This window comes from Epinephelus moara, chromosome 21 (assembly GCF_006386435.1).
Source record: "Epinephelus moara isolate mb chromosome 21, YSFRI_EMoa_1.0, whole genome shotgun sequence".
NCBI lineage: Eukaryota > Metazoa > Chordata > Actinopteri > Perciformes > Serranidae > Epinephelus > Epinephelus moara.
Window position 1 is genome coordinate 38096432 of NC_065526.1, and position 25807 is coordinate 38122238.

Genomic DNA, 25807 nt, shown 5'->3' on the forward strand with positions numbered 1-25807 from the left:
CGACACCTCCCCCTGCTGCGCCGCCACACCAATCTCAGCGCACCTCGGTCTGCCAAACTACCAAACTGAGCGCGCCTCGGGTTGCGCTGCTCGAAACTAGCTCTGCGCGGGGTTCGCCACCCTGCACCACCCTGCGCCGCGCCGGGAAACTAGAGCCCAAAAAGACAACTGAAAGCCACCAGAGCCTCATACAACAACATCCAAGCACAGTTACACAAACATTTGTAAGTGTCACGGGGAAATCATGGACTCCATAACAAACTATATAATAACAAATTACGTGACAACGCCTGAACGCAACACAGGTTCGCTCCGCTGTGTGCACAGTGCCATGCTGCGCTGCTGTGTGAGCAGCATGTTTGACTGTGCTCAGTCTGTTGATGGTCATTTACGCACGGTCCATAACAATAGGCCTAACTATGACAGGTCAGGTCAGTGCCCTCCTAAAATAATGTAGGGGAAACACTGAATCAAGCGAGAAGACTAATGATACCATTTATTTATTATATTGTAATCGCAATCGCAAATCGCGATATTGTCCACTCAAATCGCAATCACACATTTTTCTCAAATCGTGCAGCACTATGCTGCACACAGCTCTACACTGAAATAAGATTTTACCCATTTTAAAAATAGAAAAGTAATGTTCGCATGTGAGGGGTTGTCCTACAATTACTCTATGTGTTGAACAAATACTGATGTCCAAATCATGCAGGCTACTCATGGCTATCCATAGTCGAGTTCCTTTTTTCTTTTCCCTAGTAGTGGAAATTAATTTCAAAATACTCTAAGTAATGGTATCTCATTTTGAAACCACTGACCACTGATTGTGCACAAATTCTTGTGACATTGTAACGTACTATATAATACACAAATGCAATGCAAAATCAAACATGTTACTATCCAACATAGATACGTAGATAGATAGCCCAGTTCCCTTGTAAACTTACATAATGTAAGAAGGAAAATAACTTAATCAAAGCCTGAATTCTTTCTAAATTTACAGCGTGTTAGTCTGGAGGTTTAAACGTGTGTCCTCTCACAAAAACTGATCTGAGTTCAGACTGTTTACTTACAGCACAGCTACACTCACAGATAACTGAGCCTCCTACCTGCCTGTCAAACAGCATCAACCCATAAACCTTCTCCAGTCCGGACTGAGTGGAGTCCTGCAGGGATCAGCTGTGAAATCTGGAGGCTGGTGGCTGCTCCGCTGCCGTTCAGCGGCTAGCGAAACATCCTGGCACAAACTATTTACTGGAGTTTGCCAGCCTGTCCCTCACGCGGCATTTGGAGATACTGGTGTTATCGGCTTTCAATGTCTGATAGTCCGCTACTAACATTTTCATCACGTCTCATCTCGTCAACAAACATGAAACATAAATTTCATGTTAGTTTTTATTATGAAGATCTATTTTTAGCTTGTCATTGTCTCGTTTTCGTCATGTAGTTTTTGTCAACGAAATTAACACTGAATAGTAGTTGGCGAGGTGGGTGTTCTACTAGGTAGATGGGTAGGTTATCAAGGAGGACTTGGATATAATCTCTTATATATTCCAATGGCTGGAGGGTTTACCCCATGTACCTGGGTATACCCTCCACTACACCACTAGTAATTTCCTCCATGTGCCCAAAGAATTTTCAAAGTCTGGTGAGATGGCATTCAGTATTTATGCACCAAAGAATGATCTGATTTTAGACCTGCTCCAACACTATGTTCTTTTAATACCAAACTAAAGATCTTCTTTTTCACTCTAGCATTTTCTTAAATTAATACAGCATATGTGTACATTATGTTTCTTTGTTGGTATGTATGTGTATGTATGCATGGATGGCATTGTGTATTTACACTGTTTTATTTTGACTTAATATAAAGCACTCTGAAATGCTTTTGTATGTCCGTATCATATGCTATACAAATTCATTTGAAATGAATTAAATGCGTATTATTTAAGTGACCTCATTTCTTCCTTACTTAGTTATAGAGCTTCACTTTCAAGGTTTATAAAAACACCCGCAAATACACTTACACTGCACTTATTCAGCAGCAATGTTGGTGTGTTTAGTATCACATGGGAAGCTGGAATGTCTGCCTCATTTCACAAACACACTCTACATGTGGTTACAGCACTCAACATGTAGCACTCTCTGCTACGCAGCAGCAGGAAAACACTTTACAGACATGTGTGCACTCAGTGTGTGAGTAGTACATGTGTTATATGGATGCATGAGACACAAAAGTGATGAGGAGGATGAACAGTATTTATATACATACATACCATGCATGCAGTGTGCATCTACTTGCCTTTGTGTGCATTAGTCTTTCCAATGTGTGTGTGTGTGTGTGTGTGTGTGTTTAAGTGTGTATGTAAACAGATAGAGGAAGTGAAATCAAGTAGTGCAGGTCAAACACATGCAGCTGCTGTAAAGGCTGCAGCACTGAAAGTTGGCCTGTTGTGTAACAGCAGAGATTCATGGGAGAGCTTTCTAAAAACAACCAAAGAGGAGGAAAAGGAGGAGGCAGGAGGAGGAGGAGTGTCCTGTAAGAATATCAAAACAGAACATGCATTAATTAAATTGGATACTGGACTGTGAAAAACTGTTTTCTTCATTAGAACAGTAGCAGAAAAGGGAGTGCATTTAAATAATCAAGCAAGAGAAAGAAGGGTGCAATTGTTAATCTGTTTGGATTTTAGTCACAAAACCAAGAGAGTTTCATTAATTTTTTACATTCCTAAAATTAACTATGTGTAGGATTTGAAAAAGTCTGACCTTGGCTTTACTAGTGTTGCTATGAAAAAAAGACATGTCTGACAGAAGTGCTACCTCTCTCCCCTCCCCCAACACCTGCCCTAAGACCAGGAGAACACTTATAAATAAATCAACAGGGACCACCAGGAGCATTCCAGTGGGAGTCTTATAGAACAGCCAGCATCACAAGCAGTCAGCAGTGACTAAAAACCATTCAACACGTTAAGATTTCTGCTTGGGACACCTTATAGACAAAACAATTATTTAATTGGTTAAATAATATGACAGTAAAGTGGCATACATACATACAAGGTGAACAGGACAGACGTAATGGACAGACATACAGACAGTAACATAAAGCAGTTATGACGGTGTATGTGCTGATTAAACAGGAGTCCAGGAGTAGAGATCATGTCATATTAGGTAGGGTATTCATGGGTAAGGTGTGTGTGTGCATGTTTGGAGGTTTGTATGAGAGGCAGCGATATACAATGTGTGCTGATTTTGGACTGGTTGATGTGTGGAGTAAGTACACTGAACAAAAATATAAACGCAACACTTTTGTTTTTGCTCCCATTTTTCGTGAGCTGGAATCAAAGATCTAAAACTTTTTCTACATACACAAAAGACCATTTCCCTCAAATATTGTTCACGAATCTGTCTAAATCTGTGTTAGTGAGCACTTCTCCTTTGCCGAGATAATCCATCCCACCTCACAGGTGTGGCATATCAAGATGCTGATTAGACAGCATGAATATTGCACAGGTGTGCCTTAGGCTGGCCACAATAAAAGGCCACTCTAAAATGTTCAGTTTTATCACACTGCACAATGCCACAGATGTCGCAAGTTTTGAGGGAGTGTGCAATTGGCATTCTGACTGCAGGAATGTCCACCAGAGCTGTTGCCCATGAATTGAATGTTCATTTCTCTACCATAAGCCGTCTCCAAAGGCGTTTCAGACAATTTGGCAGTACATCCAACCGCATACCACGTGTAACCACACCAGCCCAGGACCTCCACATCCAGCATGTTCACCTCCAAGATCGTCTGAGACAAACCACCCGGACAGCTCCTGCAACAATCGGTTTGCATAACCAAAGAATTTCTGCACAAACTGTCAGAAACCGTCTCAGGGAAGCTCATCTGCATGCTCGTCGTCCTCATCAGGGTCTCGACCTGACTGCAGTTCGTCGTCGTAACCGACTTGAGTGGGCAAATGCTCACATTCGATGGCGTCTGGCACGTTGGAGAGGTGTTCGCTTCACGGATGAATCCCGGTTTTCACTGTTCAGGGCAGATGGCAGACAGCGTGTGTGGCGTTGTGTGGGTGAGCGGTTTGCTGATGTCAACGTTGTGGATCGAGTGGCCCATGGTGACGGTGGGGTTATGGTATGGGCAGGCGTATGTTATGGACAACGAACACAGGTGCATTTTATTGATGGCATTTTGAATGCACAGAGATACCGTGACGAGATCCTGAGGCCCATTGTTGTGTCATTCATCCACGACCATCACCTCATGTTGCAGCATGATAATGCACGGCCCCATGTTGCAAGGATCTGGAATTCCTGGAAGCTGAAAACATCCCAGTTCTTGCATGGCCAGCATACTCACCGGACATGTCACCCATTGTTTGGGATGCTCTGGATCGGCGTATACGACAGCGTGTTCCAGTTCCTGCCAATATCCAGCAACTTTGCACAGCCATTGAAGAGGAGTGGACCAACATTCCACAGGCCACAATCAACAACCTGATCAACTCTATGCGAAGGAGATGTGTTGCACTGCGTGAGGCAAATGGTGGTCACACCAGATACTGACTGGTTTTCTGACCCCCCCAATAAAGTAAAACTGCACCTTTCAGAGTGGCCTTTTATTGTGGCCAGCCTAAGGCACACCTGTGCAATAATCATGCTGTCTAATCGGCATCTTGATATGCCACACCTGTGAGGTGGGATGGATTATCTCGGCAAAGGAGAAGTGCTCACTAACACAGATTTAGACAGATTCGTGAACAATATTTGAGGGAAATAGTCTTTTGTGTGTATAGAAAAAGTTTTAGATCTTTGAGTCCAGCTCATGAAAAATGGGAGCAAAAACAAAAGTGTTGCGTTTATATTTTTGTTCAGTGTAGTAGGCTGTGGGATACATGGCAAAGAGAACGAAAAAGACATAGTGTTGATTTTAAAGTGACAAAAAATATGTAAAATGTAACAGCAATATCATTATAGTGCAGTAATATAATTAAAAAAATAATAATATAATAATCAAAAATTAAATAGTTATACGGGTAATCAGAGTCTGCCTGCACAAGAGCAGGGCGTTTTACTGACCGTTTGCCGGAGGACAACGCCCGCGCAGATTGCTCTGGAGACTGTGTTTAAATTATTTTTGAATAATAAATAAATAAATATGACAAGTAAATAAATGCAATCGGCAGAAGTAAAAAGCTAATGTTAGGCTATAACTGAACTACACCATGGTTGACACCATGACTTACAGTAACATCTCTACCACAAAGATTGTATGGAAGTCTTTTTACAGGCCAATGACCCCACTTCTCATTTGATTTATTACTTCAGTAGACATTTTCCTCAGGAGTTTATGGTCTCAGTCTTTAGTTTCTAGTCTTCTCCAATACAGCATGATGTTCATTTTGTAAATGATGATAAAATAAAACAGATGATGAAGCAGGGGATACTTTAGGGTACAGCTACCTAGTTACTGACAACAGGACCATGGGCAGAAAGGTGTGGTGTTTTGACGACGAGTTATGTGTGCGACCCATTGTGGGAGATTTCAAAAGTAGCTTGTAGCAGCTAGTAGTTAACTCAAAGAAGAAAATGTCTAAGAAAACAATGAGGTCCAGGAGCTCCTTACCCTCCGAGCAGAGGACGAGGTCAGCCACCATATAACAGGGACGGTAAGTGACTGTTATTGTCATGTTAATGCCATTGTTATTGTTTAAAAGCGCTGCTGACGCATATGTTTTATGTAACACTTGAAGACAACACTGTTGTGTTACATGTCACGCCTGTCACACTTTTTTGGATTCTGTGATGTCGGCATGCTGTCTAAAATCACACACAGCATGATGTCGCCATTGTTTGGTTCTGTGTAAAAATGCAAAAGTGGCGTAGAGAAGGGACTTTGTAGTGGCTCTATAACACCTCTGTATAAAAAGGGCGATTAACAGTGCATCAGTCAGATCCACCTCTCACTCTTTTCCAGCTCCACCCTCTGATTCGAATACAGTCACTTCTGGCTCAAAACCCCCCACATTTGAACACAAAAGTCTCTCCTCAAAAATCACTTAGGCCATTTTCCCTGTTGTGTCTTTCCCAGGAAACCACCTTTGACCAAGCATCCTTGGACATGTCACACAGTATTTTTAATATTTATAAGTGGAGAGTGATATTTTAAGTCATCCAAAATATATTTTGTTACTTAGTGAAAAAAAAAAAGAACATACTTTGTAAAAACAAAAAATATTCTCAAAATGCAACCTCCACTAAAACAAAAGTATAGCCTATATAGTTTGCTGCATTTCTGCAGGAAATCAAACACCACAAAGCTACAATCTAATTATACTGTTTAAACAGGTAACACGTTTAACTCATCCAGATTGGCTTAGCATGAACAGTATTTTAGTTCAAACATGCATCTTTGTGTCCTTGTCTGCAAAGAGAATTAAACTGACTTTTCATTGTGGATGAAGACTTAGGGGTTTTATGGACTTTTTTTTTTTTTAAACTTTTTACTCTTTCTTTTAACCGGACAGATGTCAGCCTTAGACATGTTCAGGACTTGACAGTCTTACAGCTCTGTGTCACTTCTCTCCACCCCTGTGATCCCACGAATCAGCCATTCTTTCAAACCAGCCACATATTTCAGGGTACCAGCTCCCTTTTCACATTATTCCCTGTTATAGTGACATCAGTTTACACAGGTCTGAGTCTGATCCTGACACAGATGAGACTGTCCAGCACTCGCCATTTGTTCAAACTTTTAAATGTTTATATTTTCTAGAGAATTTATTTGCATGATCTTAATTATTCTTACTGTCACAAAAAGCTAGGAGTGGGTCAGTGTGGATAGTTGGATGTTACTGAAGTTGCAATAATAAATTTCTTGGGCTGTGGAACTTAACAAAAGGCTGAAAACACAACTTTGGCATATTATCACTTCATTGTTAGTAGTGGCCCTGTAAAATTCATCTAAATTCACCTAAAACACCTATCCAAGGCATACCCAAAGTAAATTAAAAGCTGTTCTTGTTCTATTTGTAGTGCATGCTCATGCATGGTCTCATTTGAAAGGTAAAGCTCTTAAGTTTTTCCCCAACAGTCAACCTAAACCTTAAGACACCCATCAATGTTTCTTTTCCTAAACCTAAAAACAGTAAATTTACGTTAATTACATTTCAGCATCAGACATAAACGAAAAAGCATCCTTTCGTGGGATACGCCGCAGGGTGGCATCAGTTTATATAGCAGCTGTATGTCATCAGCTTGAAATGCCTCCAGAAAACAACGTAATTTAAGGAACTGGACAGTCCCTACAGGGCAGGTGGGACTGGTGGTGGACGAGTCCAGTGAACACTGGGCTTTCTGATCCAGGAGCCCAGTGTTCACTTCCTGCATGCGGTTGAGCCAAACCATGATGTTTTTTTTCTAAACCTAACCAGGTGCTTTTATTGCACAAGGAAATAAACATAAATACTAGGTGATGTAAGTTTCTTTAAAAACAAACAAACTGTATGCATTAACAAGCAGAAACTGCAAATTTTCTTTGAAAACAAGTGTATTTTGAAAAGACACAAAGCAGGTAGGAGGCATACATTGACATACCATCCCAAAACGTCAACAACAGATGCACCCAGGATTCCTAGCATGTCATATGTAGACAAGAAAGTCCACTGACCAAGCGGTGATATGTGATGAGCTGGGAGTGAGAACATGTTGGATCTGCATGGGCTTTAGATCTAAACTGACTAAGGCTTCATAAACCAAAACAGGTGGGACCTGAGCTGATTAATATTTGTTAAAAGCTGAGGTAGTACCTCCAGCCACACCAAATATGCTGGCTTGTATGTTCACACACAGAACAGAAACAATAATTCATTCATTCACTGGTGCCAGCTATAAGATTCGCTGCACAACAGTTAGGAGTATATAATGATACTGCAATGAAAAAAATCCTAAAATTAAGGTTTAAAAAAATAATACTAATGCAATTAATTTGAGATTACAGAATCAAATTGTGTATAGAGCAGGCAGAACGTGGCTGCACGACCTTGACATCTCAGTGAGGAGAATCCACTGGGGACTGACTGGATCCAGAGTGAAGCTCTGCATGTCCATTAATAGCTCATTAAGATGCTGCATGTCCACTAATGAAAAGTATGATGAGCACTAAGTTCAATATAATGACTGTAATGTATTGACTGACACTTAGTTTTATGATGTGGTGAGACTGTGCAATACTGTCCACTACTGTTTATCTTAAAAACACCACTAACACAAACTTTTGTGGTAATTGTGTTACTCACAATTGATAATATAAACAATAATAAATTGTAGGCCTCCCATTTTTTAATTCAGTTCAATTCAATTTTATTCACAAAGCCCAATATCACAAATCACAATTTGCCTTTGCAGCATACAACATCCCTCTGTCCTTGGACCCTCACAGCAGATAAGGAAAAACTCCCCAAAAAAACCTTTAAAGTGTAAAAATGCTAGAAACCTCAGGCAGAGCAACTGAGGAGGGATCCCTCTTCCAGGCCGGACAGACGTGCAATAGATGTTATGTAAAGAACAGATCAACATTATAAATGTACAACAATCCAAGTGACAAAATGATACATAGAGGGGGAGAGAAAGACAGAGAGAGATGCACCAATGCGGGCTCATTCCGAATTCGAAATCGAAGTTGTCAGTGCTTGGTCAGTGACTTTTGGCATCAGACACCATTGAAAAATTTGTCCTTTCACATTGGCATGATACGCAGCCGGTAACTGTTATTTGGCCCAGCGGTGTCAGAGGGAATTGTGGCTGGGCAACAACATAAGTTAAGGAGGCGAAAGTTCGAGTAGGGCAGGTGGAAGGGGTGGTGGATGGGTCCAACAACCACCGACCTTTACCCAGGAGGCTGGTGTTTGCTTCATATACAGTATGAATGTTAAGCCAAACCCTGTTCTTTTGTCCTAAACCCAACCACGTGTGCGTGTTGGCTAAATTTCACCATGTGCGCTTGTTGTTGAAGGAAAAAAAAACTCAATTTGCAGTGTTGTACCAACATAGTGCATTTATTTTGAAAGAGACTGTATGAAAACTGTACATTTCCTGTGAAAACAGAAGTGTATTTTGAAAACAGACAATGCATGTAATAGGCAGAAGTTGACACAGCGTCCCAGAATGTCAACAAACTACGCGTACAAGATACCTTTCATGTAATGTCTTGATGTAGAAACGTCATTATGTGACAAGGTTGGAGTGAGAATGTGTTGAGACTTTCTTGTGGCCATTCTGTCTGCCTATTGTTTCATGTTTTCATGACAATGCATCTAACAGGCTGGAGCTGACATGGCATCCCAGAATGTCAACAACCATTGCAACAAATATATCTCATATCTCCATGTGGAAAGTCCATGACCAAATGTCAATATGTGACAAGGTCGGAGTGAGATATACTCTTTTATTCATTTTAAAGCTATAGTTGGTAATCCTGTTCAGAAACACTTTTTGTTATACTGGGTAAAATGGTCCTTCCATCCTGAGAGTAGTCAATACATAATGTATTCAGAAAAAGAACGAAAAAATCCGACCTCTGTGGCAGCTGCAGGCCTTTAAAAACTCTGACCAATCTCTGCCTCTCGGTGCGAGTGGAAAGAACCAATCACATGCCTTCATGTCTCGTCCTTACATATCGCTCTGGTCCTGCCCACGCCCCTCTCTGTCCCTCCCTCCTCCACTCCCAAGTTTGCTGAACAATGGGGCCTTAGAGGAGGTGCCACTTTCAAATCTTGCTAGCTCTACAATATAACCAACTATAGCTTTAACTTTTAACTTGGTTATTTTTCAACCTGGACCCTATTTTTCCATGTTGTTGTATCTAAGTGACAAATAGGAACAACAGTTTTTGAAACTGGTCCTGTATTAAGAGAGAGAGCCAGCAGATGTGTTCCAGACTGCGATGTAACATTAATGGGCACTACTGGTCTACCTACATCCATTAAAAGTACTTGTTTTTGCCACTGACAGGTTCTGATTGTTATTTTAAGTGTCCGATGACAAAGAGTAAAATCCTTTTTTGTTTAACCAGAAACAGCCTCAAAATAACCGTCACCTAAACACACCTGACTCCATTTAAATAAACAATTTTATCGTGGTAAAACACACTTCATTCAAAGTTGACAAAAACAAACAAACCAAAAAATGAAACTCACAAAAGCCATCTTAGTTTGTTTTGCACTGTCCCAACAATCACCAACTGGATGTGGAAGTGCTGCAAAGCGCTACAGTTTTCCAAAGAGCACTGCCTGCATCCTTTCAGTGCCCATGTGAAGCAATTGGGCTGTTCAAATAGGACTTGTCATGAAGCTGAGATCTGCAGCAATAGTTTCAGCGTCTGGTCTAGTTTTTCTGCGAGCAAATCTGGCAGGGAAACACACTGATTTTCTACTATGAACAATATTAAGAGTACAATAGATATGATAGATTGATGAGTGATTGATAGAAATGATCAGATTATGATAAAAACATGAGCTCACAGATTGATCTGGTTCCCAGGCAAACTAATATATTACCTCATAATAAAAATAAAAGTGAGCTACACTAGAAACTTCTCCCGTGTGCCAAGCATGTAGGAGAACCCCAGTAGCCAGCCTGAAAACATGAATGGCACTTTCTAGAGCCAGTGCTTGGTTTGTCCTTTCTAGGCTACTGTAGAACAATATAGCGGACTCAGTGTAAGAGAACCATCTGTATATAAATATAAATGGCTTGTTCTAAAGTCCTGTTTCCACCAAACACTTTCAGTATGGTACCTATGGAACCAAAAGTAACCTTTCAGACAAGGTATCTAGACTCTTGGTCCGTTTAGTGTTTCTACCACAAACAGTACTCTTAAATGTTAATGCCAATCACTGTTCTGTCCAGCGCTCGCTGTATTTCCCCATCATCAGTGACACAGACGGAAGTCTGAACCTCATTTATTTTCCACAGAACAGGGGTAACACAGACATTTTCAGAACAAAATAGAACAGGCTGCAGTGAGAGTATCTCTCCATGGGATATTTAAATTGGGTTTGTGCATATAGTCCTTTTCAGGAAAGCACAGGGGTTTATTGCTGAAACCACAGGAGCGACACTCCACAATGCTTTTTTTTTCTTCATGTGAGGATTAGAATATATGCAGTTCACATAATCTGGTAGAAATGAAAATATATTTTTACTACAAGTGTATATCATCCAAGAGAGTAAATAAGAACTAACAGAATGGTTAAAGTTGTCACTGAAATTTAAGGTGTGCTGAAGGATTCACGTCCTCAACTCATGCATTTAGTAACATTACAAGTAAACAGTTGTCCCAGTGAATTAAGTTTTTTTTTTCTCTTTCTACAGCTGCTTTGAGAGGCAACAAAACATCCTTTAATTTTTTAGTTATAGCTTAGTAATGTATGTAAGACTTGTCACGGTATGAACATTGGTTACATAAGCCTCAAAAATAGCCACAACTCAGCCCTGAGCAAGACTGACTGTCCTCTATTGATTAATCAACAGACTGCAGTATTTCTAGCTCCACCTTTTAGTACCAGATCTGTGTGCTAGGTACCCCAACAGAGGGGTGACCAAACATGGGGATGGAAAGGAACAGTTCCATTGGTACCATCCACAACTTTTCACGGTGGAAACGGAAGAAAGGTGTATCAAACTAAACTGAACCGTACTGTACTGCTTGGTGGAAACTGGGCTTTAGGTAACAGAAACACAATGATTCTCAATTCAGGTGTTTATACACTAATGAAAACATAGTTGTGAATATTATATTCCATGTCTGCCAATATATTGGCTTAAATCCTAAACACTGCACCTTTAATGAAATTGTTACAGAACTTGTACATATAACAAATCCAGTTCTTGTTTCTGTTACTTCTCCTCTGCAGTCTGTGAAGCAGTGCCAGCGTTCCCTCAGCTTAAAACACTATTGAAGAAATGCAGACACAAACAAAGATGATACAGTGTGCTGAGTTCAGTACCACACTGACAATAACAGAGCTGCAAATGCATTTTAAAATACTGAAAAACAACAAATATCTGTAAAAATATAGAAAAAAAAAGAAAAAAAAAAGAAAAAAAAATATCTATAAAACAATGTGAAAACAATGTGTGTGAACTGAGGAATAGAATGTGACGCTGCTATATCCAGTTAACTTGAGGGCAAACCCCTTTTTAACAAAAATTACTCAACTGGCCTGTAAGACTGATTTTGGCACTGAATCACATATTGTGTTGAGTGGACAGAATAGGAAATTGGGGCATTCTGCTGGCCAAAGACACCATGTGATCCCAACACCCAAGGCTTGAGGCCAGACAGGGACTATAGTTGTAGGTCTTACCCCTTAACTTTTCCCTCATTTCCTGTCACCTTTTTACTGTTCACTGTCTAACAGAAATTAACAAAAACATCTCATTTAAAAAGCTATGCCTCCATGCACCTGTCAAGTTTCTCTTACAGTTTATATCTATGTCTGTGAAAACATGGATGCTTCACACCCACCTTCCCCCCAGCATCTATACAATCAGCACAGTCTCAAGATTAGTGTTCCTGAGATATGACATTGAGTAATGGACAGAAAAGTGTTTAATGCAGAACATTATGATGTCACGGTGAAGTTGACCTTTGACCTTTTGGATATAAAATGTCATCACTTAATTATTTTATCTTATTAGACATTTGTTTGAAGTTTTGTCATAATTAGTGGGAGAATTCTTGAGTTATGGCCAAAAACATGTTTTGTGAGGTCACAGTGACCTTGACCTTTGACCTTTAACCATAACATTCTAATCAGTTTATTCTTTAGTCGTGGACGTTTGTGTCAAATTTAAAGAAATTCCCCTCCGGTACTTTTGCGATATTGTGTTCACAAGAATGAGACAGATGAGGTCACATAGACCGTGACCTTTGACCACCAAAATCTGATCTGTTCATCACTGAGTCCAAGTGGACATTTGTGCCAAATTTGAAAAAATTCCCCCAAGCTGTTCTTGAGAGATTGTGTTCATGAGAATGAGTTGAAAGCAAGGTCACAGTGACCTTGACCTTTGACCACCAAATTCTAATAAGTTTAACTTGCATCCAAATGAATGCTTGTGCCATATTGAAGACATTGGGGGGCGGCAGTAGCCATAGTAGTAGTAGGGAACCGGAGGGTCGCCTGTTTGAGTCCCCGTCCGGACCAAATATGGAGCGTGGACTGGTGGCTGGAGAGGTGCCAGTTCACCTCCTGGGCATTGCCGAGGTGCCCTTGAGCAAGGTACCGAACCCCCCAACCGCGCGGGGCGCCTGACCAAGGCAGCCCCCTCACTCTGACATCTCTCCACTTTGTGCATGTATAGGTCCTGTTTGTGCATGTGTGTGTCTTTCGGACCTGTGTGTAAATGGCAAAAAGAGTGAAAAAAAAATTTGAATTTCCCCTCAGGGGGATTAATAAAGTATATCAATTAAATTAAAATTTCCTTGTAGTGTTCTTGAGATAATGTATTCATGAGAATGAGACAGATAAGGTCACAGTGACCTTGACCTTTGACCTATGACCATCAAAGACTAATCAGTTCATCGTTGAATGGACATTTGTGCCAAATTTGAAGAAATTTCCTTGAGGCATCCTTGAGATATCATGTCCACAAGGATGGGATAGACGGAATGCCTCAGGACATGGCTATTGCCGGTACGGAGGCATAGTCAGAGATTTTTTTGGCCCAGTTGTTGGTCTTATTTTTTGACGTGGGTCTGATACTTTGCATCAAGGGATCATTCAAAACAGATTTCAGTGGAGTGAGCACATGGACATGCAAGCAATATCAAACCTCATGCAACTTGCTGAGCAGCATTCATTAACCATGAGAAGGATGACTGTCTCACTGGATTTAGGAGGATGTGGAGATGCTGTTTGATGCCATGTTCTATTTGAAAATAAGTAGAAAGAAGTAAATCATCTCTCCATCTCTTTGACAGAGGATCTCTCATCTTTCTGTCCAATTTCTAATATTTCCAATGTTTTCTTTTATTTCTGCTGATACAGTTTCTCCTTAACCGAGGATTCCAGACATGAAACGTGAGAACAATCCCTTGTGTTCGGGCCCCTGCACACTGGATCACATGAGGTATTTGAAGCAAAGAAGAATGAAAAATGTGCTGAGCATTAATATGCTAAAAAATGCACAAAAAAACAAAAACCTTATAAGGTGTCCTTTACTGTTACTGCTTTCAATCTAAAGTTACTGCTTATCAAAGACACTAAAACGCAGAGAGCAGACCTGATGCTCAGAGCTGCTCTGTGAACAGCAGGACAAGTCGCACTGGCTTACTGATGAGTGTAACTATGTCACACACCAAGCACATGCATCTTTGACATTGTAAACGTCCCCTCTCACAAACTACAAATATGATCTGTCACAAATAAAGTATTTAATATCCATACAACTAAAAGAAGTCTGCAAAGATGGACATGTAATGGTACTAGCTAACTCAATAAACAATGCTAACAACAGTGACAGTGCTGACAGTGCTAGCAGAGCTAACAATGCCAGTAACAGAACCTGAGGGTGGGTGCTACACTTCCATGATGACGCTATCCCAATATCAGTAGGAACCACCAGGAAAGGTGTGTAACAGGTAAAAATATCTGTATATATGTCTGTCTGTCTGTCTGTCTGTCTGTCTGTCTGTCTATCTATCTATCTATCTATATGTGTATATAGATATACATAAATTCACAGGTACGGTCACAGGTAATGATGAACTACATTTGAGCTACACTATTTTTTATTTTTCAGAATAAAACAAATGAAAAAGATGTGCAGTATATGTGTAATATTTTGACATCTCAATCATTATTATCAAGCCAAAATTCCGTCTGGTCGCGGGACTTTATTAATGGGTGTGGGCGGGTGCAGCTTTGACTTAGACATAATGACGTGGAACGGGTCAGTTCTGGTACTAACCTTTACTGGTATGGGCAGGTGCGGGTTTCCAAAAATGGACCCATGTAGGACTCTGTTGTGTGCTATGCTTCCATGATGATGCTGTCCAATTATCAGCAGGAACCACTATATGAGCACAATGCAGAGCAGCAGCCATGAGCCAGCCAGCAGGGTGCAGTCCAGGCTCCCAGGAAGTGTGTCAGGCTTTGAAGCCAATTTTCGTTGTGGACAAACAGTGGAATTACAACTTCTGGGTCCGTCCCATGATGCCATTGGGCCCAAACAGACTTTTTACCATTGACTTACAAGGTGGATGAGACGTCTGTAAATCAGTACAGACATTTTTTTGAGTGTCACAACCCCTGTGAAATGACTCGTTTCACTGTCAGGATTGAATCCATTTGGTCTGGTAATATTGTGGAAAGTCTAGAAGAGCTGAAAGATTAAATTATTTTATCCCTATTCAAGTTAGCAGAGTGCTAAACCAGAAATAACTGGCATGGCCAGTGGACGTCTCTAGTGTGCCTGCTCTGTGGGCCACACAATGAGGAAGCAGTGTCGATCATTTGGGTAATTTTATATGTGGCAGTTCAGCCATTTTGGTTTCACATGTCAATGAGCAACTTTCATAGGAATGAATGGGGCCCCACTTCAAATGCTGTATTCAGGTCTCCTTATACATCCATGTTGTAGCCTAGGGTTGCAGCGATATACTAGTTTCAAGGTATACCATGATATAAAAGTTGGCGGTTATCATATCGTGTACATTTGCTTATTTCCGATATTGTAAAAAAGGAATCTCCCCTTTATTTTAGTCATTTTCAAAGGGGAGAGTTTTTACACATACTTCCATCAACAAAGTGGTTTCAAGTTTCAATTATAGTTAGAAAACATTTGTTCAACCAGCAGTAAGCCTTCCACTTTTATTCCATTAAGGGTCATTCTGACTGATAATATTAATTCTGTAATACCATGATACCGTGAAACTGCAGTCTGAGATGGTTATCGTCATTGTTTATGAGAAGCAACTTATTCGCTGCACAAGGCATGCCTGCGATGCGGACCAAGCTGGCGGTGTTATGACAGGACAAGAGGCTGTGTCAATTTCAAAGATACAAACGGTGCTCACATCAAGATGGCCAATCAAGCTATAGCACCAGCAACTTCCTGAACAGCTCTGTGTACAAACAGGAAAGTGAGACTGATGCTATTGTATTGTTGTTTCCTTATCCGCTGCAAGGGTCATAAGGACAGAGGGATGTCGTATGCTGTAAAGCCCTGTGAGGCAAATTGTGATTTGTGATATTGGGCTTTATAAATAAAATTGACTGATTGATTGATTGATAATCTATGATGTTAACAAAAAAAGGTTTTTAAGCAAATGTCTTATAGTTACAATAAGTTGTTGATGTGAATCAGCCACTGCCAGTTGTTCTTATATATACAGTATATATATAATGCATGATGGGAGACGATTTGATTTGAATTGGCCAGTATATATGCTCATGCCGTATCCCTACAAAATCATCAGTCAGTCCGGAAGGCATTTCATTCAACAAAGTTTGACAGAAACCGTTTTTGTCTTGTTGCTCTTTTGTAAATAAATCACCCTTGTGTAGAGAACTAGTACAGAAGGGGGTGGAAGGATTGCAAGATGGACACCCACACCCAAAAGTAACCTGCAGGGCAGGGCGGACACAAGCAGGTCATGAACAGTGGAGCTGCACCATCACAGGGACTTGCATGCACTAACATGCGCATGTGGCTGGCATGGCTACCATGGTTACAACAACAACCAACAGAGAAGCTCAAATTACAAAACACACAGAGGGAGTATGACTCCATTCTCTGTTCAGTTTGACATTTCTCCAGTATATCTTTACATAGCAAAAAGTGGTTTGCTGCTATATTAATGTTAATATAATAAGGGAAAAAATATTAAATGTACTTGCTATTTATAGGATCACCAAAATCCCTTAATAAACACAGCCTTTGCTCTTCAGGGAGACCATTAAACCAACCAGTTTTTACAGCTGATGGTAGTGTAACTGATCATAACTTTACATAGAGAGATCTTTGACTCAAACTCTCATTCATAATTCACAAATTCTCATTGACATGTCAGAGAATAGTGGAGATATGCCAATTACAACTTCCCAGAGTCCAACATATCTGGTTTTCTCAGACCAACAGAATAAAACAAAACCCAAAGATAATCAGTTAACACTAACAGTGATAAAAAAATAAAAGAACAGAGAAAGCAGCAAAAGAGGGACTGCAGTCAGTTTTAAAATAAATGATTAATTATCAAACACTGTTGGTAAATCATTTTCTGTCAATTGATCAACTAATTGTTTCAGCACTGTTCTACACTAGCTAGTTGTTTGTTATGTCTCTGTTATGCTAGCGTCCCAACTTAGGTTTGTACAACAGAGCATCTTGCGCATTCAGAATGTCACAAATATTACACCTTAACCTGTTTTGAGAAAAATAAAAGTAATGAATCCTCCTACTTAGCCTCAGACAATTTCATTGTGTTCCAACCTCACATTTGTCTGGAGTTCAGCTTCATAAACATCCAAACTGCCAAAAGCATATCTGAAATCTAAACCTGTGTATTCCTGTTTGTGGTCACAGTGCTGCTACAGTCTAATCTCAGCATGATTTAGGTCCAAGAAAGGACAGAGAACACTTAGATTAATGTACAGAATATACTGTAAATATCACAAGACAGACTTAGGAAGTCCTGGAATATGACTACATAAGCGCAGGCCAGGACAGGTTGAGCAGACAGTAACATTAGGCTGCAGCCGTGTTGGTGCTACTACTAAGGACCCTGAGGTCATGTGATCTGCTTTTGGGGGATGTGGAAGTTTTGGCAATCTGCTGCTGAGTGTAACATTGAATTTTGAAATATGTACATTTACATTAAAATTAAGATATTTAAACACTTTTCAAGTCAATGTGTTGAGAAATGGTTAGTATAACCTGAAGGCTAAAGGCTACAGTCTCAAGCTTTGCTGCTTTTCTTTATCTTCTTTGATACTTAATTAAATTACTTTAGGTTTTAAACAAAACAAGACGTTTTAATATGGCAGGTTAGACTCTGAGATTTAAACTGTGATGGATATTTTCTCACATATTTGGTCAAACAATTAACTAAGAAAATAATCTGCAAAGTAATTATGAAAATAACTGTTACTTGCAATGCTATTCTACTCCACTACCTTTCACAGGGAAATGTTACACCTGTAGGCTAATTACTAGCTATATATACAAACCATATCATCATCTTATAAAATATGGGTCTTCAACATTTTTCAGGTCAAGGTCCCTTTGGCTAAAAAAGAGAGACGGAGCAGGGACCCCCTACTACATATATTGTATAAAACTGAGTTGCACTTGAGATAATTCTCTGAATATTTTTGGGTCTTCTCTTGTTTGTGCTGCCTGTAGCTGCTAACTTAGCAGCAGTTGTAGCATGGCTAGGTGCATTAGGCTCACGCTGTGCACTTTCACTGGTGGTGTCTGAGGTGGAGTCTCTTTTATCAAAAAGTTACAAAACAATCCATTGTAGCTCACAAGAACGTCCGTACAGCTAATTGGAGCTTACATAATTGCACAAGGATTCATGGGTAACAGCATTAATGTTGTATACTGTAAATTAAATGAGTGTGTTAAATGTTTCATGAATAAGCCAATTTATTGTTGCTAATAAAATGTTGGATTTATGTTAAGTATATTTTCAGTAGGGCTGCCCCCAATCGCAGACCAAACGTTAATCAACCAGAGAGGTCATTAGTTGACAAGATTTCATTGGTTGCTTGGCCTGGGGAAAAAAATAAAATAGATGTGAAACTGCACCTTGTCAAAATAAAGACAGACACAGGCCATGCTCAGCAGTTAGACAGGAGTCACGTTACAAACCAATCACAGCTGACAGATATCTTTCCCTTCTTCCGTAAATATTCAGACTGATAAATACGGAAAAGTTGATTATTTCATGCAGGGCTGTCCGAGGTTTACATCTCTCCCATGGGCGATAGGCCCACACACTTATAAACAGCGCCTGGAAGAAGATCAGCTCTCCACTCAGGATTTCAGTTAAATAGGCTATACAATGCTTGTTAAGGTTGCTTTGCAATCTCAGACGCAACCTGCCACCATGTTCTTGAAAGCTGGCACAGAAAAGGAACAAGAGTAGCGCCAAGATGCAACATTTGGATGGCCCCTAATTTACAGGGCTGGTATGTGGTTATTACACAGGCTAGTTCAGGGCTGGAGTGGGACTCATTTTCAGCCCTGGAGTTTCATGCCTCAGACCGGCCCACTTTAGATCACAACCTATTATAACCTTACATGTTAAGTCTACAATAGCGCACTGTTCTCTAAAGCCTTGTAATTCAGTATAGTTTTCTAAAATATTTCCAATTCAGTGTAAGTGACCAAGGTGGCAAAGGCCTGTGGCGGGGGGCATCTTGACAGCGGTACTTTTAGATACGGTCCCCCCCTCTATTAAATATGAAAGGAGCCCCCACATGCTTGAGCTTTACACTGCTGACTTGTATAATCAGAGCAGACATGTCCTGTGATTTTCAGCCTTCTATGATTATATTTACCTTTTACAGCAGGCACATCCTGACAGCTGAGAATATTACTGTCAGGTATTGTCCCCCCTCTATTAAATATGAAAGTAGACTGAAAATCACAGGACATGTCTGTTCTGATGATACAAGTCATGGTCCTGAAATGTGTGTTTGTCTTCTATAATACACATTCTACATCTCGGAGGCGACGTCTTTCCACATACGGGCTTCCTTCGCCTTTCAAACAGGGCAGAGCTCCGTGGGAAACAGTAGGAGAGACACATCCCGAGGGGGAACCGGGATCTGACACAACACTGGAGGGAGAAGCAGGTCCGTGGAGCTGTGCGCCGGACGATAAAAACAAGCGCGTCTACACTGAAAGTAATGGGTTTGTGCACGCAAAAGACGCTACATCTGAATGCCCCCCATGCACACAAAAGAGCTGCCACTGGAGGCGGCCCAGGGACAGCGGTAGCAGCATACGTGATACCCAGTGCCATGACTGAACACCAGCCCAATAAAAAAAACAACAACAACTGAACACTGGCCCAATAAAAAAAACCCCCAACAACTTAATACCGGCCCTCGCGGCCCAACTTAAGACCGGCCCACCGGGAATTGTCCCAGTCCTCCCGATTAGCCACTCCGGGCCTGGTCTAGCTGATAACATGTCGGACAGGGATCATTTTAAGAAGGTGAAGGACAAAACCAAGGTGATATGTAAACTTGACATCATTTGTTGACTACAAACATGATGTATCATCTGAAACATGGCTACATGCCCATTAGCCAGTTAGCACAATCATTACTGCTCTGCAGACAGTAATTAACAGGCAGCTTGCTCAATGTGTGACGTGCACTTGTAGATAAAATATTGGTCTATATTAATGAAGGTTTTTGTATTTCTCTGTAATGTAGAACAGTGTTAACAATGTTTCTTATGCTATTCTTTCTCAGACCTTGAACTCAAACCATTGTGTTGCCCCGCCCAAAATATATGATTAAATGATTAAATTGATATTGTTAACATGCCGGCCACTAGGCGACTAATCGCCCTAAATGACGACTATTGGTCGACTAGGAAAATTCTTAGACGGGGGCAGCCCTAATTTTCAGACACATTTTAAATAAAAAAATAACTTAAATTAAGCTTAAATTAAGAAGCTGTAATTTGGTGGCCCCCCTGCACTGTTATAGATTAGGGCTGAGCAATATGGAGAAAATCATATATCACAATACTTTTGGCCAAACACCTTGATACTGATATTGCAACAATATTGTAGGGCTGACTGTTGGTGCTGTCACAAAATATTTACACAATGAATGTTCTGATTAATAATCATCAGTACTGTGGATGTGATGACTAAATGGGTAAAGGCAAAGTTTAGAAAATTACAGCACTTTAATGCAGCCCTTAAAACTGGAAAAGACACTTACAATATTACGCTTTTCAAAATCTAAGACAATATCTAGTCTCAAATGACGATTTCAATATAATATCGATATTTGGCCAAAAACGCTGAAGTTAGCTTCCAATTCACAGCTTCTGATTTAGAAGTTAAGGGAAAAGTTAAGGGAAAGTTACTTACATTGCTGAGCAACTGAACCTTGGCTTTTTGCACATCTTATTGTTGTAAAAACATGTTAGACATTTAAGGTAAAGCCTCAACGCTACCTGAAGCCTACTTTCAGATTTGTGAAACTTTTCTTCTATCTGTGAAAATGGGTTAGATGGATTAAATCTGGACTGGATTATCCTAGAGAGGCTATATATTATTTAAAACATAGTTTCAAATTTGTGAAACATTTATTCTATTCAAAAATGTTTAAAAAAGGGACATTTGACCTTTTTTACATGTAGACCACAGTGGACTAGGCCTTTTTCACTTTCACACTTAACCTATTGTCAAATCTGGACTAGATTATCCTAGAGAGGTTGAAGGTTGACAGAGTTCCCACACATTTTTACCAATGAATTTTCAAAACTTTTCCATAACTCTTTCATAATGTTTAACGCTATTTCCATTATTTTATTTAGGAAGTTTAAAATAGGTAAGCAGATCATTGGATGTAGCAATAGATTGGTTGCATTTGGGTAGAAGAGGTAATCTAGCCTGGCTCCAGCAGGTGTAAAACATGGGCAGACCTTGGCGGTCTGTTGAGCGGCATTTTTGTTTTTCCCTTTAGCATGGCTGACCAGAGCCGTTTTCCTCATGTTGCCAGTACCAAAATCTTTGGTGCAGAGCCTACATTCAGTATGGCTAGGCTATGCCTCTCTCCTGAGCCATGGATTACAAATTCTGATTCAAAATCCATACATTATTAAACACACACCTCCCAGGCATTTTGCAGATAAGCAAACTGCTAGCCCTTGCTAACTTGACTCACTCGCAAGATATTTCTGTCCCAACTAGCTGCATAAGCCAACATGTAACACAAGATACTAGTGACATTTCAGTGGTCACACCTCGCAGCACTAGATTTTAACAAGCATTACAGGAACATAGTTCACATAACATTAGACTCATTCGGGGATTTTCATGAACATATTTTAGCCAAAGCAATTAGTGTGTCTCAAACTGCATACTTCCATTAGTACATTGAAATGTAGTACACTATGTACATGATGTACTTCTTCTGTGGTGCACCAATTTCAGCAGGGTAGTGTTGTCTCAAGTCACACACTGCCATTTTGCACATATTGAAAGTAACAATAGCTTTTTCCAAACAGACAGCAAATTGCAAACAGTTAAGTGTTTAGTACAGAATTATGCCATTTGAGACACACTGAATGTATATTCAAACCTTTTGTGATACCTTCATTCTATTTCTGAGAATGCAAAAAGGGGAGATGCATTCACTGTTTTTTTTCACATTTAGACCACATAAAACCAGGTCCAGATCAAAAACCACTATAGTATAGTTTTAAAAATTCAATAATATCTTAGTCAAAAGTTTCTTAATGAGAGGTCTTTAGTTTTGTTATTTTAAGAACACACGCACACACACACACACACACACACACACACACACACACACATACCTACAAAACAAATTTCCGCTTGGGACAATAAAGTTTATCTTATCTTATTATATATTTATGAGCACGATAATATCAGCATATTGGATATCGGCAAAAAAATCCAATATTATGCATCCCTATACATTTACTGAAATAAAGATTCTGCATATTTGTTCCACCACTGGTTACTGTACAGCACGTGCATCTCATGTCAGCAGCCTATTGGTCTGCCTGCAGGCTTCACTTTTTATTCTCAGTAAATTGTCTGCTGCATAATAATTGTTTCTACATAGATTTAATGAATGACTGTGGGCTAACTGTTGTCAATCGCCAACATGTATCCTGAGTTAAGGGTCATTCAAATTCAAGACTCCACCCAGAAGCTGCTCAGGAAGTTCCTTCCAATGGCACTAAAAGAGAAAGTCTCCTCAGCATCAGCGGCATTTACTGCTGAACACCACCAGGTATGACTGACAGCAGGGCCAACTCCCTGTCTTTCTACTAAAGGATGGAAAGTATCATTCCTGTTTAGCTTGTGTTGGTGGGATATGGCAGATAAGTGAGCTGAGAGCCTCCCACAGTATCATGTGTGCTGGCCCTGCAGAAGGGAGCATGCTAAAGATGGCAGCTGGTAGCCACACTGTAAGAGTTGGCACTATTCAGAGGCCACCATGGTGCCAACTACTGTCAGAGCAGCCCTCTGCTCATTCATTCATTTATTCCACACATAAACAAACACATACACACACCATCACTGTGAGCCATCCCAAGGCCTCCATCCCAGCCTCTGTCCTACCTCCATATCTGGCCCAGCTGGAGGATGTGGATGACGGACTGGCCGAACCAGACGCAGAAGGAGTAGTAGGCCGATCGCTTCCTACTCCTGCTGCCCACCGCAGTGCTTGCGGTGCTGTTGGTCGTGGTGTTCTTGCTGGCGGTCGACGCCTGTCTCTGCGGCGTAGCCGGGTGGTGTTGAGCGGTAACGTCGCCGTGCGAGGCCGAGCCGCTCAGCAGCTTATTCCCATCCATGTGAGAGCAATCGGCGGCGGATTCGGCTCCGTCCTCGGTGCTGAAGTCATGGACGAACCATCTGAAGCTAAAAAGCTGGACCGAGAAGGAGCCCAGCACCACGAAGAAGAGCGTCAGGCCGAACCACCAGTAGTCGCGTCGGAGGTAGTAGTCGACCGACAGCCACACGTCGGTGCCCACATCGGCCAGATACACGGCCACTGCGGCTACGATCCACAAGCAGTCCCACACTGTGTATTTCTGCTGCTCTCTGCCAAGGCGAAGGCACGTCGAGTTGGAGCCTCCGCCGCCGCAACACCGCGACTCCCCGTTGACGAAGTCTCCGTCCCCGGTGCCCGCAGAGTCGGGCTGGGCGCCCGGGTGGAGCCCCTGCACCGAGCCAGAGTGCTCGGAGTTCTGCAGGGGGGTGAAGGCCACGTCGCTCTTCTTCATCTTCAGGACCCCGTCCGATTTAGCCGCCATTATTGGAAGCTTGTAATATTACTCTATTATTTTTCTTCCGTTCCTCCCCTCCTCTTCTCCTCTACCCCTGCCTCTCTCCGTCGACACCCTTCTGTGTGTCTCTCCTCCTCCTCCTCCTCCTCCTCCTTTCTGGGCAGGACTAGCTCCTCTAGACTGCCGCCTGCTCATAATACAGAATAAAGACAGAAAAGAGGACTGACCCAGTGCTTGCTCCGATATTTTGGTCCATATCACGTCTTTATCGGACTTCTCCTTCGGCTGATGATCCGCTCACATCCATCAACAGGAAGGCTTTCCGCTTTGTTTCCTCCACCTGCAGACAGTTTACCCGAACAGACTCTGCTTGTGCGGTTTGTCACTCTTTGTCCTCGATGAGTCCTGATGCTGAGGCCGATGTTGGTGATGGAGATGGAGATGGAGACAGGAACTCAAGAAAAGGAGGAAGCCTGCATCCATCTGCTTCTTCTATGGCACAGACTAAAAACTATGACATCATCCTCCCCTCTCTCTCTCTCTCGATGACACTCTCCCTCTTTCTGTCCGTCTCTCTGTCTCTCGGCTGTTTGCATACCGTTTGAGCTCCGTCACAGCGCAAAGTAAAGACTACTCTCGTCGAAATCTCCCATTGCAGCGGGGCAAAGAAATCACCCTTACAGTTTACCTGTCAGCATGCAGCCTGCCATGTGAGGCAGGATAGAAAAACGTGAGCTGAAGGAGAGAGCAGACTGGTTTCAGCACCATGGACAGTTACTGATACTCAGCAGCTCCTGCACAAACTTCAACTTCATACTCACAGTTTGTATCAGCTCTCAGCAGTCACATCATTTAGACTGTGCAGCACAATACATCATTTGTCCAACAAAAGATTATCTCAGACTCAAAACCTTTTTTTCCAAGCTGTTGCCACACAGTTGAAATAATACTTTTGTCCAAAATAGCACTGTATACTGACGCATTAAATCAGGAAAACAGACCCAGACCTAAAGAACTAAAATGGAAGAAGAAGAAGAAGAAGAAGAAGAAGAAGATGATGATGATGATATACTTATTAATTCCTTTTTTTACTCTGTTGTTATATATATATATATATATATATATATATATATATATATATATATACTTATATACTTCTGACCTAATTGACCAAAAGATGCAAACTTGCCGTCTAAATAAAAGTCATTTATACATTTAAGACCTTTTACACTCCATGCAGCAAATGTACTGTCCAGCAATGCTGGCATGATTTTGACAGATTGGTGTATATATTGATACATTAGGAATTTTGTAAACATGTTTAATTTGATTGAGTATCTTGAATGAATTTCTGACGACAAAACTGTGACTTACTGATTTAACAGGTGATGCAGTATTGGTAAACAGTAAGGAAGACAGTGAGACATGTGGCTTTAGTAAGGACGTGAGTTCTAGTTTTATCCAGAGGGGGGCAGAGTTAAGTGATTCATGGGACTCTAGTTTCGCAGACCGGGCGCGGCGGAGGCGCAGCGCACCTGCGCTTCGCCAACTGGGTGTGGCCAGGCGGATTTTGCAAGTTTGGCACACCGTGCGCACTGGCGCAGCTACTCCTCTTACCCACCTCCGTCCCTCCTACCGGCGCAAGTCGGAAAGAGGGAGGAGAGAAGGCGTGGAGTGGGTTTTACACAGCCCATTCACATCACACCAATCAAATGAGCCCCTCTCCTCGCCCTTAAATGTGCAGCGCGAAGGCGTAATGAGAGTTTACTCAATT

At 41.2% G+C, this 25807-nt stretch overlaps 1 protein-coding gene across 1 annotated transcript in view; it reads right to left on the bottom strand.

Moving 5' to 3' along the window:
* Positions 1 to 25074, bottom strand: part of xkr4 (XK related 4) — a 57014-nt gene extending 31940 nt beyond the window's left edge. The window contains exon 1 of the mRNA XM_050074802.1: positions 23366 to 25074. Coding sequence (XP_049930759.1) covers positions 23366 to 24060 — 695 coding nt within the window. The 5' untranslated portion in view covers positions 24061 to 25074. The remainder of the gene's footprint in view (positions 1 to 23365) is intronic.
* Between the last annotated feature and the right edge of the window lie 733 nt (positions 25075 to 25807).